The 19,680-nt window shown below is 45.8% G+C and overlaps 1 protein-coding gene across 1 annotated transcript in view; it reads left to right on the forward strand.

The window, feature by feature from the left end:
- Window positions 1-255: 255 nt before the first annotated feature.
- Window positions 256-19,680, forward strand: part of LOC146208442 (uncharacterized) — a 42,651-nt gene continuing 23,226 nt past the window's right edge. Inside the window, exons 1-4 of the mRNA XM_084578553.1 lie at window positions 256-307; window positions 11,791-11,828; window positions 13,199-13,324; window positions 17,642-17,843. Of these exons, the coding sequence (XP_084434679.1) occupies window positions 256-307; window positions 11,791-11,828; window positions 13,199-13,324; window positions 17,642-17,843 (418 nt within the window). The remainder of the gene's footprint in view (window positions 308-11,790; window positions 11,829-13,198; window positions 13,325-17,641; window positions 17,844-19,680) is intronic.

Raw genomic sequence — 19,680 nt, forward strand, 5'->3', positions numbered from 1 at the left:
TGGGTTGTCCCCTTAGCCCTCTGCTATTCTGCATTTATATCGAGACATTGTGTTTAAATATCATGGAAAACGACAAAACTCGTGGCTTCCAATTGCAAGCCGCAGAAGTTAAGCTGCTGGTATATGCGGACGATGTGGCTGTATTCGCAGTGAATCGCGAAGGGGTAATCAAGACCGTGTGGTCTGTAAAATATTCACAAAGGCTTCCGGCAGTAAAGTTAATTGGTCAAAGTCCCTGGGGCTTTGGCACGGAGAATGGCCAACGACGCCCGAGAAGTTCTCAAACATGTCTTGGGTGACAGCACCAGTAAAGTACTTGGGCGTCCCACTAGATAGTTATCACGATAACGAATCGTACTGGAGGGCACAGACAAGCCACGCGGGAAAAGGTGGAGGGGGGGAAAGGGCAACAATTGCCAGTTTTCGCCAGGGCCACAGTGTGCAATATGATTTTTATGTCGAAGCTGTGGTACGTGATGCAAGTGTTGCATTGTGCAAGGATGAACGTACAGAGACTGCACCGAATATTTGCCATTTTTGTGTGGGCAGCAGAATGGGAACGATGTAGCCGGACCCCCGCAAGGGCACCTTGTGTAAACTAGGTGTTGGGGCTTGGTGCCACCACGGACCCTGAGCCCCCATACCGAAGCTGTAATCCGTACCGTGGCGATAGGTTGAGAGGTAGAGGGAATAAACCTTGAACGGTGGCGTTCGAGGCCATGGTCGAGCCTCGGCCGATGGGCTCCTCGCCTGTCCACCAGGCGAGGGGCTCTGGGACCTTCCTCTGCGTATAAGGGTGAACCAGAGGCGACATATCCCTAGTGAAAAATCCCGTATCGCGCCAAACGGGTTTGAACCGGTCCTGTATTATCCCGTATAAATTTGATACCGTTGTGACCAGTTCTGTATGAAGCTTAAACGGGTTTATATCGGACAGGTCATGTCCGGTATGAATCTCAATCCGGACGGTCCAGTCCTGTATAGAGATAATACAGGGCAGACCATTTCCGGTATGCAACTTATACATGACATCCCAATCCGGTATTGATGTGAAACAGGGCGGACCAGTCCTGTATGAACCTTAAACGGGTTTATATCGGACAGGTCATGTCCGGTATGAATCTCAATACGGACGATCCAATCCGGTATCGAGTTAATACAGGGCAGACCATTTCTCGTATGCATCTTATACACGACATCCCAGTCCGGTATGGATATGAAACAGGGCGGACCAGTCCTGTGTTGAGCTCATATACAGGACAGGTCATGTCCGGTTTAACAGAAACCGCACAGATCCGACATGAATGAAATTGATACGGGACAGAGTATTTCCGCTTCTCAGTACAACTCGGGCGGATCGTGAAGTTCAGCCAGGATGACCACGTCGGAATATGCCTTCACGCTAAATAAGCATGAAACCATAATATACGTTAAAACTTTTCTGTATATGTGGAGTACGCGTTGTTTCGTACATACCTAGAAGATATGAAGCCGTGGATGTGTGCGCTAGCAAGTACATACATGCATCGCGTTTTGTTTTTGCGTGTGCAACAGTCGCTGCAGCTTGTACGATCTTGCTGTGCATTTTCATAATCTGCGACTGAAGATCTGCCACCTTCAACGCGAAAGTGCAAGCAAGAACGTAGCGTTTCGTTAGCGCGGATAAAATACGCTCGAGAATAAATGATACATCGCTGACCATCGAAATATGCACAGGTCAGCCAAATATCGGGAGTCGCTTCCTCGAGTGTTTACGCATGCAAAACACTTGGTCAGAAGTAAATTCATTGACGTCGCGGCTCCGCTGGCAGCAGGTGAAGCTAAAACAAGCAGTATTACAAGTGTTGGTGCACCGCATACATCTATATCTAGCAAAAATTGCATGCGTTCGAAGACGATGACAAAACACATAAGCACTAGTAAATTGTGACATTCGGAGGTTTGTCTGCAAGAAAGCGATACATTGTAAAGATGTGGGATACGGATAACCCTTCGTGATAGGCAGGAAAAAGATGCAGCGTGTTTAAAGGGCGATCGTTCAATTACGACCACAAATTCTACACCCTACAAAAATACACAAAGTACAAAAGAGCAATCTCGACTACATAAGTAGATATATAACCACCATCACCGTGTCCTGCCGTGGTGTAGTGGTTAAAGTGCGTGCTTGCCGGCCTAAAAGACCGAAGTTCGAATAACATGTAATATTTTCTTTCTTTTCTATTTCCTGTTTGTTTCTTTTTCTTTTCTTCTTTTCTTTTTTTTCTTCTTCAAATGTAGTAGTGTTATGTATTATTCAGCCTGTATCAATTAACCGGAAACCGGACGAACGCGTCATTTCTGGAACTGATACCGGGCAGAGTATTCCGCTTCTGAACAGAAGCCGGGCCTATCCACGAAGCTCAAGCAGAATGACCATGCCGGACACGCCAGCGCACTAAATAAGCATGATACCAAACATGTTATACAACTGTTCTGTATATAAAGGGCGCGCTTCGTTTCCCAAATACCTCGAAAATGCGAAGCCGTCGAAGTGTGCGCTAGCAAGCATATACGCGCGTCGCGTCGCTTTTGCGCGTACAACAGTCGCTGCAGCTCGTACGATCTTGCAGTGCGTCTTCATATCTGCGACTGACGATCTGCCGCCTACAACACGAAAGTAGAAGCACGAACGTATCGTTTCGCTAGCGACGACAAAAAACAGTTCGAGAAAAAATAAACAAACATCGCTGACCGTCGAAAGATGCGCAGATAGCCGCACACCGCGCGACGCGTTCTCGAATGTTTACATATTGAAACCGCTCAGTCGGAAGTGTATTCATTGGCATCGATGCTCCGCTGGTAGCACGTGAAGCTAAAACGCCCATTATTACAAGTATTAGTGCAGCGGATATCTCTATGTAGGAAAACTTACAAGCGTTCGTAGACGATGAAAAACACATCAGCACTAGTAAATTATGATATATCGAGGTTTGCCTTCAATAAAGCGACGCATTATAAAGATACGCCACATTTGTGAACCCTCGTGATATCCTGCAAATAGATTCAGCGTGTTTAAAGGGCGATCGGTGAATTCCGGCCACAAATTCTACTGCCAAGGAAAATATACAAGTACGAAAGAGCAAAAATAGCTACATATACTAAATAATAACCACTGTAGCCATAAGCCGGCGTAGAGTAGTGGTTAAGGTGGCCGTCTGAAGACCATAAGGATCGAGGTTCGATTCCACATTCGGTACTAAAGTTTCGTTTTTTTTTTAATTTTATATATTTTAAATGTAGTCGTTTTATTTTATATTGTTGCATGCTTTTTCCACCCTGGCGACGCGTTTCTTTCCGGAAACGAGGGCCATCAACCATACAGGCCATTCCCGTATCAGAGCTCCGCGCGGTTTCATTCCGGACTTTCCAGGGCAGTACAGGAATTTGCTGAAATAGCCCCCAATCCTGTATCCCAGATCCTGTACAGTAAGCCTGTATACGATTTCCTGTATGAATTTTATACAGGATTTTTCAGTAGGGATATTAGGACCCCTTAAACTATCCATACTGCATGGAAACATTACCATTAAAAAAACTTGATCGACCCCCGAAAAGGAGTCGCACCAAAGTGACGCAAAAAATCACGACACCAACTGAGAAGCTTCCAAAATACCTTGTCTTGAGCTCTATAACCGAATCTAAGCCAGTAAATGAACTGTCAGTCTTCCTGATTGCCAACTCTCTGAAGGCCATCATTGGGGCAAACTATAAAGCGAAAAAACTAGGATCTGGTGACCTGCTAATAGAGGTATCAGACAAAAGTCAGTCTGACGACCTCCTCACAACAAAAACATTTGCTCACCTTGATGTTCAAGTATCACCCCACCGAAGTCTTAACAGCTGCCAGGGAGTGGTTTCTGAGCGAGACCTCCTAAACGAAACAGAATCAGATCTCTTTGAGGGCCTACAGAAGCAAGGTGTAACAGCAGTACGAAGAATAACAATCAGGCGAAAGAATGAAGAAATAAAAACGAAACATATTGTTCTCACCTTTAACCGGAGCACACTTCCTGAATTTATCAATGTGGAATTCATCCGATGCAATGTTAGCCCGTACATACCAAGCCCGTGCAGGTGCTTCAAGTGTCAGCGGTACGGGCATGGTAGCCAGACAAGTCGAGGACGCCTTACATGTTCAAAATGCAGCGCACATGACCATGCAACCGATAAATGCAGTGCAACTGACTACAAATGTGTGAACTGTGAGGGCACCCACCCTGCATACTCGCGATCCTGTGCAGCCTTTCAGGCCGAAAATGAAGTAATCAATATAAAGGTAACCGAGAAGAAAACATACGGAGAGGCGCGAAAAAAGCACAGAATGCTTTCCTCCGCTTCCTATGCCGACGCAGCCCGCAGAGGGGCCAGGCCGCGTCTACTAACGGTGGGCACGCAGTGCAATGCTGCTGACGTGCTCCCACCACGGCTCATCACTAAGCAGCCACCGGCTGCACCAATCTTTGCAATCCCGGAGGTCACTTTCCCCCAGACGTCCGGGACAAAGACATCTGAGAGGGACTTGGTTCCTGTTGAAAAACCTCCTGCCTCCATGCCTTCACCAGAGGCGATGGAGGTGAGCATGAACTCCGCAGCGTCAGCGGCGCCTAGGGAGTCCGCCAATGAGAGGCGGGACCTGCTAGACCGCCTCAGATAAAAATAAACACACACCAGTTAACCCCCCGTGATAAGGGTGGCGAATCTTAACCCTACTCTATATTCTTACCACACCTACCAAAATGGCTGCCGAGAGCATCATTTATTGGAACTGTCGAGGACTTCTGAAAAATCTGGATGACGTATATGAAATCCTCGCCGAACACCAACCAAACATAGTTTGTCTGCAAGAAACGCATCTGAAACCAACAGACACAAGTTTTCTCAAGCAGTATCGCGTATTCAGGAAAGATAGGCAAGGCAGTACTCACCCCTCCGGTGGCGTTGCCATTGTAACACAAAAGTCAATCGCTTGTCGAAACATCTCGCTTATTACAGACTTAGAGGCAGTGGCAATACAAGCTTTAATATTCGGTAAAATAACAACTGTATGTTCGCTGTATATTCCGCCAGATCATAGACTATGCAACAAACATTTTGAAAAGCTGATTGACCAACTCCCAGAACCATGGCTGCTGGTCGGAGACTTTAATGCCCACCACCCATTATGGGGATGTACAAGAACGGACTTCCGAGGTGCACTAATTGAAAAGTTTTTGTTGTCCTCAGGATCATGTTTACTCAACTCAAAACAGCCAACATACTACAGCTCAGCTCATGATACGTACACAGCCATTGATTTAGCCATTGGCTCTCCGATGCTCTTGGCAGCTACAGAGTGGGTTGTTATTGGCAATCTATATGGAAGTGACCATTTTTCCATCTCTGTGAAGTACAAGGCAATAAAAATGTAAATGCATCTAGTCCCAGGAAATTTAAAGAATATGCGGCCAACTGGGAGATGTTCAGGGAACACTCAGCTCTGCCCTGTTCACCAGTTACTGCCTTAGGCGTTGACGAATCTCAACTCTTGATCACGCTGCACATTATAGATGCTGCAGAAAAACACATCCCACACACATCAAGTAAGCCACGAAACAAACGAAGGCCGTGGTGGAATGCAGAATGTAAGACTGCCCGTGAAACGCAAAACAAGGCATGGTCGAAGTTACGCCGATACCCCACGGCTGAAAACCTAATAGGATTTAAGCGTGCAAAGGCAAATGGCAAACGTGTTCAACGCATCTCCAAGCGAGAAAACTGGTCATCATTCCTTTCTTCTGTGAACTCTTATTGTGATGCTCACAAAGTATACAACAGAATAAGAGCACTCAAAGGATATAGCACAATCCCAACGCCCCTTGTCAGCACCAGTGGTGACTCTCTTGAACACCATGCAGACACACTAGGGCAACACTTCGGATATGTATTGAGCTCAGCGCACTATACAGATTTCTTTTTGCGGCACAAGGTAACTGAGGAGAGGAAGCCTATATGTGATAAAAGACCGTGCACAGGAGGGTACAATAGCCCTTTCACCATGCAGGAGCTGAAGATTGCACTTGGCACATGTGGGAATACAGCACCAGGTCCTGACAGGATCACATATGGAATGCTCAAACACCTGCATACGGACACGCTTGACACCCTACTCTGCCTGTATAATAAAATATGGGCCACAGGACGCTTTCCTAAAGCATGGAAGGAAGCGATCATTATCCCGATATTAAAACCCGGAAAAGAACCCACTCTTGCTGCCAGTTATCGGCCCATTGCTCTAACCAGCTGCTTATGCAAGCTTTTTGAAAAAATGATAAATCGCCGCCTTCTACATTTCCTTGAATACAATGGTCTTCTTCATCAAAACCAAGCTGGTTTTAGAGCTGGGCGGTCAACAGCTGATCAGCTCATTGCATTTGAGTCATATGCAAGGGATGCTTTTACACACAAGCAGCATTGTTTATCTGTCTTTTTCGATCTTGAAAAAGAATATACCACTTGGCGCTATGATATCATCCGCGAGCTCTCCTCTCTTGGTATCACAGGGAACATGTTGAATACAATACGAAGTTACTTGTCTAAACGATCCTTCAAAGTTCGTGTTGTGCGTACTCAAAGCAGTACATACAGGAAAATGGTGTCCCTCAAGGTGGTGTTCTCAGTTGCACACTTTTCATAGTCAAAATGAACTCTTTAAAAAGTGTGTTGCCAAAAACCATTTCTTGCTCTCTATATGTTGATGACATCCAGATAAGTTTCAAATCTTGCTACTTGGCCATCTGTGAACGACAGATTCAGCTAGGTGTTAACAAATTTTCCAGGTGGGCTGATGACAATGGGTTTAAATTTAACTCTGAAAAAAGTGTTTGTGTACTATTCTCTAAGCAGCGTGGCGTCAGACCCGACCCCAACATTACATTGAATGGTCAGAGCCTAGCCCTTAAAAAGGAACATAAATTTCTTGGCGTAGTTTTTAATAAAACTTTCCTTCATTGCCCACACAAAACAGCTGCGACTGTAGTGTCTCAAAGCAATGAATCTGCTAAAAATTCTTTCTCACCTTTCATAAGGCACAGACCGCGACTGCCTTCTGAGCCTTCTGAATAGTGTAGTTCTATCACGCATTGACTATGGCTCGATGGTCTATGGGTCCGCATCATCCTCTGCTCTGAAATTGCTTGATCCCGTGCACCACCTCGGCCTTCGCCTCGCCACGGGTGCTTTTCGAACTAGCCAAATTGCTAGCCTTTATGTCGAGGCGAACCGATGGTCACTGCAACGAAGAAGAGAATTTACCTGTGTAACTTATGTTATGAAAGTTCCATGCCAACTAGATCATCCATGTCGCCGGCTCCTGCTTGACAAAACTAGCACTGCACTTTTCTCAAGAAAACCATCTCTGACACCACCATACTCAATCACAGTTGCCACTCATATTGAACATCTGGACGTTTCAGTTACCAGTCTTCATACAACTACCATAAAAAACTTAATTCCTCCTTGGGAAATGCACACTGTTAATTGTGACCTGTCGTTTCTTGAAGTGGGCAAACATGCATCCCCTACTGCCATACAGCAGCACTTCATGTCACTTCAGGAGAAGTACACTTGTGATGAATATTACACTGATGCTTCGAAGTCTGCTCAAGTCTCCTGTACAGCACATGGACCACAGTTTTCACAGTCAAAAACCCTGAACAGACATACTAGTATATTTACCGCTGAATGCCATGGTATCCTTTTAGCTGTGAGACACATTATAGAAAATAAAATACAGACGTCGATCATCTACACAGACTCCCTCAGTGTTTTAACGTCCCTATCTTTTTAGAAATGGCATAACAAGAACCCCGTCCTGAGCTCTCTTTATAATACCCTTATGTTTGCCCATAAACTAGAAATTAAAATTACACTGTGTTGGGTGCCAGGCCACCGCTGTATACCCGGTAACGAAGCAGCTGATAGGCTTGCTGCGTCAGCTGCCCTTCGAAATGACACAGACATTGATAAGATAACTTATCATGACCTCAAAGCCACACATTCGGCAACAATGGCAAGAGGAATAGGACACAGCAACAAAAAATAAACTACACACCATAAAGCCAAGCATAGGCAGGTACACCACAAAAAAACAACACAGATTTAAAGAAGTAGCTCTGTGTAGACTCAGAATTAGTCACACATACACAACGCATACATATCTTTTAACCAACTCTCCTGCACCGCACTGTTTGAGATGTGGTGATCGGCTCACTGTAATTCATGTTTTAATTATATGTGCGCAACTGGAACCAGAAAGAAGACGTCATTTTCCCTCCTTGTACACTCTTCAAATACTTACACATCCATCCATTTTTATTGGTGACAATCCAATATTTCCTTTGAATCAGGTGCTCAAATTTTTATCAGAAGTAGGTTTTTTACATGGAATTTTTTATCGACGTGGGTCTCAGCCCGTCCCTCCTTGAGAGGACTGATGAGATCTTTTAAAGCATCTACATATACTTTCTTAAATTTTTTCCCAGCTCATTATTCATCGCAAATTAATTTTAGGCCGTATACACCACTGTTTTTAGTGATTTACAGAGCAAATGCATTTTTAGGCCCTATACACCACTGTTTTTTATTCCTTCATGAAACATTACAACTATCACATTATGCAAACTTGAGTACACCGTTAACATTGAGTTTGGCGCTCTTTGGCCTGAGGCACCCTTGCGCCAATAAAATCCAACATCATCATCATCATCGTTGTAGCCGGACCAGTTCGTTGAGGCGGGTGAAGGACGGTGGACTGGGTTTGGGGCATTTATTTCTACGACAGATCGTCAGCAGATTTCTTTTTGTTCGGGATGTAAAAGATTCATTTTTGCGTGCTGTGTGCCAATTAAGGCTTGGAAATGCACTGCCGGACTTTGTCTCGACCGCAAGTGTATCGGGACGCATTTTTGGTTATTTTAGAGAAATTATCGCGAGTGTGCGATTCCTGTCTGTTCTATTTTCTTATGAATATTTATCTTGTGTTAGCAGGAAGAAGCTGTACAAGTATTTGTGTGACGTAGTTCTTCCCATACCAATGTACAGTGCCTTATACAGTGGAGGGCCAGGACGCGACGTACTTAAGCGGGGGAAGGCGATGCAGGTTCCGTCAAATGCAAAAACTTTTTTCTTTAAGTTACACACGGAAACACTGCCAGTAAAGAAGTTCTTGGAAGGGAAGAAGTTATAAAAGAAGAGACATCTGGGCGAGTTGGTATGGTGACATGATAGAAAAACAGCGCAAAAGACGTGCACGGAGGAGAAGAACGGACAGGACGAGCGCTATAAGAAGTTATTTTTACCTCGGGGTTCGCATTGCTTAATTTGTAAACAGCTAGAAACTATAGACAACGTTTTCCTACATTGTCGGGAAAGGGTATACTTTTGGGATATTTTACAAAGGACTTTAAAAAAGGAATTTCCATTAGACTCGCATGGTATTAGGTACTTGTTAGTAGAGAATGAGGATGGGGTGCCATTTGACCTTATTATGCAATGGCCCTCCACTGTATTTGGCGCTCGAGAATGGCAGGATACCATTGCGATCTTGACGTACGGCCAGCACGGATCTATTTTCGGGAATGCATGAATAGATATATTGAAATTCAGAAACTTGCTGCTGAAGCTCCCGAGTGGCTCGGAAGATTGGAGCCATTAGTGACCCTAAGATAATTTTAGCATGACGACTCCACAACTCACCTGGCTGATTGTTGTATAAATGATTGCCCATTGTGCCCTGTAAGTGGTTTTGTGTATTGTGGTCCCTGCCAAAGTCAGGCAATAAAGGAAAAAAAAGCTGGCGTGGCCGAGTGGTTAGCGTGCTCGTCTCGCACCCCGGAGGCACACGTTCGATTCCTCAGGTCGGCGATTTTTCCTACTCATTTCTATTTATTAATGCTTCTGGGATTTTTCGCTCACGGTCAACGCCGGACGACGCGGGACGACGACGGCCGCCGACGACGACACCGACGTTTCTGCGACACGGGGCCTTTAACGCTACCGCTTTAAAATTACGATGGACTTTAGCGGCTAAAGTAGTGAAAGGCGAAAGCCTGAGAAGTCTCATCTTGTCTGCCCCGCCGGGGTGGTGCAGTGGTAAGACGCCCGACTACTGCCCGGAGTTCCCGGCTTGCGCATTTGGGTTCGGGTTCGATCCCGACCACTGCGGCTGCGTTTCGATGGAGGCGAACGAAGTGGCGTCCGTGTGCTGTGCGATGTCAGCGCACGTTAAAGGTCCCCGGGTGGTCGAAATTACTCCGTAGCCTTCCACTACGGCTCCCCTTTAGCTCTTTCCACTTTCACTCCCACCCTCAGCCAACCCTCATCCCTTCCCTTACGGCGCGGTTCAGGTGTTCACAGAGCAAGTGTGACAGATACTGCGCCCACCCCTTCCTGTGAACCAATTATTATTATTATTATTCTCATCTTGTCTAGCGTTCCTGTCATCAGCAATGCCACACTTGAACGCGCGCCAAGGAACGCCACGCGACAGGAGTGATGGTGTACCATCCAAACGCACACTTGTCAGAGAAAGTGCGACAGATACTGCGTCTTTCAGAAGTCTCATCTTGTCTAGCGTTTCTGCCATCTGCGATCCTACACTTGAACGCGCGCCAAGGAACGTCACGCGACAGCCGCCGCAAAAGCGGGACACACTTTGTCCACGACAGTATGAGCCATTAAAGGTTTTCGCCATAATTACAATTGTTTTACAGGAGAGGAAAGGCGCAGTATCTATCACACTTTTTTCCGGCGTTTTTGGATGTTACACCATCGTTCCTGTCGCGTGGCGTTCCTTGGCGCGCGTTCAAATGTGGAATTGCAGATGGCAGGGACGCATCTTGCCTCGGCCAATCAGAATGCTCCAAAAGCGGGACACACTTTTTCCACGACAGCATGAGCCATTAAAGGCTATCGCCTTAAAAACCGGTGGGGTACAAGTATACTAAGTGGTTGTGGCAACAAAGACGTTATGCGTAACGATGTTTTTAGTCTGAAGCACATGATGCTACAGCTGAAACAAGGAGCTAATATTATATGTATTGGCATGTAATGTTGAAAATTGAATACGGGCGCCTTTTTCGCTCACCTGTATCTCGAGAAAGGCGGTCGTCACATAAAAGCTAATCAATCGCAGAAAGGAACCACCTAAATTTAGATTTGCTTTCCCTGCTCAATAACGGTGATAGGACATATGAGTATATAATCATAACATGGTACTCATCTTTGGCCATTATTAAATTTGCAGCTGATATCTCCCTCACGTGCTTGGCCGGTATGAACAAGTGAACAATGATTTTGACATCAATGCAGATTAGATATTGACTTTCATAAACTGGAAAAAACCGCTCACATAAAAATATTCATTTTGGCTTGGCAAGCAGGCTAGCTTGGCGAATGCTGTGAATAAAAACTACACATCATATAATATATTTGAGTTTTTCCACGCCTCATATGAACTAAACTCCCCTAAATGTCACGGCCATAATTCATGTTTTGCAACTGAAACATCCAAATTTCAATTACAAATTATGCACAGCTCACAGAGCAATACTATGAGATAATTCACGTGTGCAATAGTAAAATATCGCATTTTACCCTATTTTGGCACCTTAAAAAAACAGCTGTTGCTACATGCGCGGTGTGCGTTTTACAGTGTCGAACAATAAAGGAAATTATTCGAGATAACATGGGAATACTGCTCGATTATCCAAGGAAACAGCCACACATCGTCCAAAGTCCAGCTTTCCTCAGTCATTGAGAGGTCGACCACCGATTCAAGCATGATGAGGAGGTCATCATGTTCTCATGTGGCTGCCTTCATTGCGTTGAACTGGTTGGTACAGGATGATAGAAAACTCATTATGGCAGGCAGCCACGCAGGAGAAACACACTGACAGACAAAGAAGATGATGCTCTGACATCTGAACTATATTTCAACCCGCTCACCTCCTTCCCTCTTTTAATGCAATTTAATGCGGAACGAGCGTGGTTTCATTCAAGTATTGTTTCTGCGCTTCATCTACCTGCAGCTAACTTCTTCACGTCATTGTCGTGCCGTGAAGCATGGAAGTCATTTTTTTATTTAATAGGAATACAGAAGGCCTACGTACTGACATATTGTTCACCTAACATTTCAACAGCGCAGCTTCTAAATCCCTCACATCAACGTTTCCTTGTTCCTTTTCAGTTGTGAAGGTCAGCTGAGCTTGTCTGTTCTTTGCTCGTAACACAGTCTTCTCAGAACTGCCAAAGCTTTGTGCCAGGCGTCTCCGATATTGCTGTGGCGTGCTTCCTAATCCTCTTAGTGACATCTCCCGGTCTGACCAGTGTATTTCTTTCCACAGAATATGAGAATACGATGCACACTGCCTTGAATACATTCAAACTGCCTCATTTGGCGTGCTGTATGACATCTTAACATCTTCTCCTGCTCATTCACACACGCACACATCTGTTGGCTTTGTTGGGAGCCGTAGGAATAGTTCGGATACCATGTCTGTATCTAATCTTTATCAGGTCATGTGTTAAACCATAAACATGCGGTACCATGAACACTTTATTCCTTTATATCACGTCTTCATTTCCACTCCCCCTCTTTTCTTTTTCTGCAGCACTAGGCTTTCTGCTTTGCTGGATAACAAATATTTAAGACATCTTGCTTCCAGGAGCCTGTCATTGTGATAGCAGCAATAGCGATAGCAGCGACTGCATCTGCAGCTGATGGATAACACTCTTAGAGCTAGGTTGAAGGATATTTGAACCTATGCAATTTTTTCACTCAACGTCGACATGTGCGCATGAGCAAACGCCAGATTTTCTGGGTTAAAGCAGGAGCAATTCACGTCAAATAATGTTTTAGCTTTCGCATGGTTACATGTGCGACTATATCCATTTCTCACGAACGAGAGTGCTAGATCATTGCGAGGAAATTTCGGGAATCCGTTCTCTGAATGACCGACAACAAAACGTTGAACCTTCATGTTTGGGTCAAGTGCTTGAAAAGGAAAATATATGGCAGCGCGGGTAGCAAATATTATGAAGAAATGCGGCACCGCGGATATCACTCGGTGCCTCGGGCAATGTTTGTGCAACTGAGACCGCTGTCACCATTATTTTCCAGATGAGAGCGAACATACAAGACGGCGTCGTGTATTCTCCGTACCCTGACCTGGAAGATCAGACTGATTGTTCTCTATTCGCCTACCTTCACAGAAAGCTGAATATCTATGGGGATAAAACAGCAATCGTAAGTGTTTTACGATTGAAACACGCAAATGAAACACGCAATTTCCCGAAATGTGCATGCATTATTCATGTGCAAAATAAAACGCATCTTACTCTGCCGACCTGCAAAGTTCTCGCCGAGAGCTTTGAATATAGCGATACAAATTAATCTTTTCCAACTTTCGAGAAGGCCTACTAAGGCTCTTCTGCTGACATTATTTTAAGATAACTTCGGAATGAGGGAGACTGCGTTTTTGTTTTAATGGCTTTAGGAGTGGAGTAGCAGCCGGCTCACGCAATCAAGCTGGTAGAGATGTCTGAGAATGCTCATGACTTATTCAGTTTTTCCTTCAAAGAATAGCTTCCCTTGCAATAAATGGTATTTAGAACAATTTAGTACCTATACCATGGACTCTCTTGAAACGCATTCTTCCCGATGCCATCTTTTCAAATAACTTCGTTTTGAAAGACGGATTATAGCTTTATATATTGGGCTGCAGGCTCTTCCAGTGACAACCGATAGCGTTCTGGCACCTATTACAACCTGCCTTATCTATATTGACTAAAGTTGCTGCTTGACAGGTAATAGTATTTTGGCCAAACATGCGTACCGCGTCTACATGCATCTCTGGATTGCGGCCGGATGACTTTTGAAAAACTATGGAGGCAGCAGTTCGAACGAGTTTGACCTACAGGCAGTAACAAACGATGGGGTAAAAAAATTCGTCAAGACTTTAAGTTGAGCTAGTTGGTTATCGTTCAGCAGAGACAATTTTAGCGCACAGAAGTGGACAAAAGAATAAGGCACAACATGAGTGCTGCAACCAAATAATGCCCTGTTTTGCACGGAGAGGTACAACTAGGCGTGTGCTTGGTTGATTTTGCGTTGGTCGTTGCATATCTCTCAATGTACAGTAGAACGTTAGTTGGTAGCAGCGCTCATGTTGTGTCGTGATCTTTTGTTGTGTTCTGCGCGCGAATTTCAGTTCTGGGTAAAGAGATCCTTGAACGCAATGAAAATAGGGAAAGCGCCTAGGTAGGATCATATAACTGCCGTGCTGCCTACCGCCGCCATATAGATTCATTGCCCCCTCTAGCGAGCAAAACTTATCTTCAACTTAGAGAGGCGTTTTCAACTATCGACCGAATTTCTTCATAGAAAAGTTCCACCTGCTCTTTTGCTTCAACTATATTACTTCCCCCCCCCCCCCCCCCCAAAGACGTTGCCTCCCCGGAAAAAAGAAAAGCACGTGTGGAATGGAAAAGCGACTCAGAATTAAAAACTTAGTATGAAATACAGTTTCCGCCACGTCCCTGTCAACTTCCTCTTTACTCCCTTAGCGACATGGCTGACAACCACCCACTACTAACCGTCATTCTTCATCGCCCTTTAAACATATATAGCGCTTGCGTGTCTCGATTTGTTGGAAAAGCATGAAAAGGCGCCGTTACGATCTGCTTAGGTCTTTGCTACTCGCATCGGATCATCTTGGATTTGATTTTTTTTTTTTTTTTGCTTTAGGTTAGCGCGGTAGTTCTTCTGAAGGCCCGCTCAAATGGCCAGTGTCAGCATGTAAAGTAGATACACAATTTGTTATGTCAGTTTGGCAGAGTCGGACCTAAGATACGACCGTCAAAAATTATTCATGTTTTAGTCGCTGTTTTTCCTTCCGGTTCCTAGTCTATTCCGCTGCAAACTACGCGTGTACGCGCAGTGCTACGATACTTGATCCCGCTCAGATATTAGCCCTACTTAACCAATCCGAATTAACATGATTTCAAGGCCTCAATCTTCATCTGCCATGTTCTTCAGTTTCTAGACAACCATTGTATAGAGAGGGAGAGAAATATCCACATTTAAAGAGAGGAGTGAAAAAACCTCACAGCGATTAAATTCGTCGGGGGTATGACGTCTGCTGCTGCTTCTACGGATCCTCGTTTGCGTACATACACCTTCCTGTTCTGCTAATCACTAACATTTGAGTATGTTTCTCACACATGCTCATTAGGTCTTAGCACCCCTCATCTAATACGCCAAATGATGTAAATATAACACCCCGCGTTACCCATGGCGCACAAAGGTTCCTAGGTGTCCTTAGTTTAGCGCATGGAGGAAGGAAAGAACTTAGGAGAGGCCCTGACGTCATTTTTTTGAAGCCGGTGCGGCCGCGCCGCGACCGGACGTTGCGCGGTCGCGGCGCGCAACGTCCGGGGTATAACCTCCTCCTTTACCCTCCGCATTCTCTTTCCCCGCGACGTTTACCTACCTAGGGCCCTTAGCAACGCTGTTGCTAGTGGCCGGAGTTTTCATAGCAATAGCGTCGCCGTTGGTAATGGCCCAACTTGGCTAACCTGAAATTTTGACGTCACTTCCACCCACACTTTCTCCAATGCATTAGGAGTGGCAAGGGCCTCTCCTAAATTGTTTCCTTCCTCCATGGATTAGCGTGTCTTACAGGGGTCCTGGTATTCCAGTAGGCCTGATTACAGTCTGACCCTTGGACCTCAAAGGAGAAGCCCGAATTGGTAGCTATTGCAACTTGCTCTGGTGCCGTCACACAAAACGGTGGTTGTCACGTGACAATTATCACTCGCCTGAGGCAAGTCCGTGATAAGACTTCATATCGCACACAAAGTTCTCCACGGTGTGTGCCCTCAAATGCTCGCAAATAAAAAAAAAATGTGAGAGGGAACAGCGAACCAAAATGTGTCCTGTCATGCCACCTGCTGAGTTCTAACTTCTTGAATCCGTCCGGTGTATTTCGATTACAACATCGAAATTTCTTCAGAACACGGACTTTAACGATATTGCGCGTTAGCAATAGGTGAAGAAAGGGAGGAGAGTTGGAGAGAATGGGTGGTCGAGTGGCTTCGGGTTCTGCTTCGGCTCAGCGAGGCGACGCAGGTAAAAAGGGGATACCAGGCGTCGACGTCGCTATCGTCGTAGATGTCGGCGTAACCGGCAGATAATTATGTAGAGGGTGGCCCAGGGATCCGCACTGCCACAGTTGGCCCTAGCAAAACATGCTGCTGGCCGGGCGTCCTGCAACCCGGCATGGCCATGGGGCATACAAAATATTCGAAGATTTCGGTGAATGGCAGTATTAGAACCCTGTGGACTTCTTTACACTGTCGTATCCTGCACTAATTGCACCAGGGTTAGTGCAGGCATGTCAAGCTATTACGAGCGTTGGGAACGGTGCTACTGCGATTAGTGGAGAGTTGGATCGGCAACGAAGAAAGAGGGTAAGGTGGAAGTGTAAGGTGGAAAGCGGGGGAGGCCAGGAATCGTGAGACCCCAATATTTAGAATGCCTCTGGTATCAAAGAGTTGGCAAGTCACATCGATTGCAGGCATGAATGTGGCATAGATTGTTACCATGAGTGTTCAGCTGACAGCTTGGAAACTGTGACATGGGATGCTGATACGGGACTCGAAACCGCGACCCTTAGATTCCGAGTTTGACATGCAGCACTTAGGTCATACAGGGCCATTCAGACGGCTCTGTTAAAGCGGTGCTTTATATATATCTTGTGGTACTTCACATAATATGGTAGCCTGCAACTGTATAGTATAGACGGCGTCTGAAATAGGGGCTAAAATTTAGAGCATAATGATTTAACGAAAATCGCAAAAGGCAGCAGCCGACCGGGTCTATTAAACGCGATCACATCATGCCTTTAAAGATAAAGTTTAAGCAGTGCGCAAAATATCTTCGCGGAATTATGTTAAAAAAAAAAAAAAAAAGAGAACTCGTCTATGTAGCTAACGCGCCGCTCGAGGCGAGCCCGTCAAAACAAGCTGGCGGCGGCAGCTGACATGAAAGCGCCTTGTTTTTAAGGATAAAGGACTGGGGAATGATCGAGTGCAAGTTGAAGGAGATTTAAGGGGGACAATATAGAATAGTCTGAGACTGCACTATACAGAAACATGTCTCCAAAATTCTTTACCTGAGAATATTGCAAAATTAAATGTCTAGAAAGCTGGGCTCAAATCTTGCAATACCTAGAATCATATTCATCAGCCAATTTTTAGACGATAAATAGGGTGAGACTCAGGGGCTTTGTTTATATGTATGATTTGTGGAATGTTGATTAGCCGGTAAATACGGGCTCATATATGACAGTCCATGTTAGGAAGTCTACTGATACTACACTGTTCCTTCAAGCATTTTATAAACCTCTGCTGAACCACCGAATTATTGAAATAATTTGCAGAATTTTCCGCCTCAGTCCACGATAGTGTGTATACTCTCCGCTCCAGTAATCGTATTTCATTGGCATTGATTTCAAATGTATGCAACGCTACCACCCTTTCTTTCTTACTTTGAAATGCGCAGATACACGGACAATATACCATCAATTACTCGCAGTTGCTGGAAAGACTAAGAACCACGGCAGCCGGTTTTCAGTCACACGGAGTTGGCAAGGGCGACAGAGTTATAATGCACATAAACAACTCCATCGAAAGCTTCATCGCAGCCTGCAGCATTCCGCTCAGCGGAGCTGCACTCGTCACCTCTGACGTCACGCTTAGTGAAGGTGTGTTTTGCGTCATCTCGAACTTACCCTCTGCGTAGCCCATCCGCTTTCCTTGCTTCGTTGAGGTGGAGGGCTCTGAGATCAGCGTAAATAAATGAAAGCAATTTTATACTAACAATATGTCTTTCACAACAAGTATCAGGTCGCCTTTTGAAAGCACGTCCTCTTAGCAATGCACTCAAGTTTTATGCATTATTCAGTTCATATTCCAGGACCAGAATTTGAAGGCTTTCTGCAACTGTATCTGTCAATTGCCTTTCATCAGAGTTTACACAGAGGGAGAAGAAGAGGGGGAAGTTTCTGGTTTAAGTATGTGTGCACCAAAGCTGCTACACGGTCGCGGGATCTGCATCGTTCGATTCCGCTTGAGACTTAGCACAGAAATGCTATGCGCAACTTGCATCCGCAACTGCTAAATGTATAACCGTCAGCTAACGCAGGAAATATTTACAAACACCATTCAGCCCTATACTGCGAGCTCACGAAAAACAATTTGCGGTATAATGTGCGATACATGGTGGCGCACAATGACGCACCACGATTCTGTATGGCCTTGTCAAAACGAAAGACGAATGCCTGAATTTATGCACCGATTACCGATTAATGCAGATGATTTAAACCACAATGAAGAAAGTGCGTCGACCCGCACTAAAGGCTAGATTATGACATCCACCAATTCTGCCGCAAGAAGTATGTTCATCAATGGACCATAAAACCGGACACTTGCACTAAGAGGGCGATGAACGGGACAAGAAAAAGCGGCATAATCAGTTGGACGGGCTATTGGAGTTCGAGGTCGTGCCACCCATAACAACAAGGGCTATTTATAAACGCATTTCTATTATATTGAATAAACTCATAATAATATTGCCACGTGCCTAGCGCCGCGCGACAGCCGTGTTTGATGCCGACGACGACGAAGCGGTGGTTGGCACGAGCGGCGCGCTGGTGCTGGACTCTATGACTCTGTGTTCGGAACTACAAGCCGACCTTATTCTCGGGTCCTCGGCTACCTGTACTTTCACGGCTCCCTCTTACTTCAGTCGTGACACTGGTGGAGGTGCCATCGATGATCCCTTCTCCTGCGGACGACCCTACGCGGCCGCCTCTCGTGACCACTCCGGTTCATCGTACCAGCCGACGGCTCCGAGGCTTGTCCCCCGAGGCCTTCCCTCTTGACGAAGAGACCCTGGCTGTGGCAACGACACCGCCCGCCCGTACCATGACTGTCCCTTCCACCCCTTCGTCCTGTCTCATCCTTCAGACCCCACGTACCCCTAAACCATTTCACGGTGAGCAGTTTGAAGACGCCGAGGACTGGCTAGCTCACTATGAAAGGGTCGCGACGTTTAACGGCTGGGACGACGCTGCGAAAATGCGGAACGTCTACTTCAGCCTTGAAGACGCTGCTCGGACATGGTTCGAGAACCGCGAGGCCACATTCTCTACGTGGCTGGCCTTCCGAAGTCAGCTCCTCGGTACGTACGCCAACAGTGACCGCCGAGAGATTGCCGAGCGTGCCCTGACCTCTCGAGTTCAGCGTCAGAACGAGGGGGTTGCAATGTACGTTGAAGACGTCATGCGTCTTTGCCATCGCGCCGACCCGTCTATGAGTGAGGAGAAGAAGGTTCGGCACATGTTGCACGGCGTCAAAGAACAGCTTTTTTCCGGCCTCGTGCGGAACCCGCCCACCACCGTCGCGGCGTTTCTGGCTGAAGCTGTGACCATGGAGAAACTGCTACAGCAGCGATGCAGCCAGTACGGTCGGCCGCTGAATTCCATCTCCACACTACCGCCGTCTGACCGAACCGACTACAATCCCGGGGCAGATATGAGC

The sequence above is a fragment of the Amblyomma maculatum genome, chromosome 1 (assembly GCF_055883805.1).
Source record: "Amblyomma maculatum isolate TAMU_Amacu chromosome 1, ASM5588380v1, whole genome shotgun sequence".
Taxonomy (NCBI): domain Eukaryota; kingdom Metazoa; phylum Arthropoda; class Arachnida; order Ixodida; family Ixodidae; genus Amblyomma; species Amblyomma maculatum.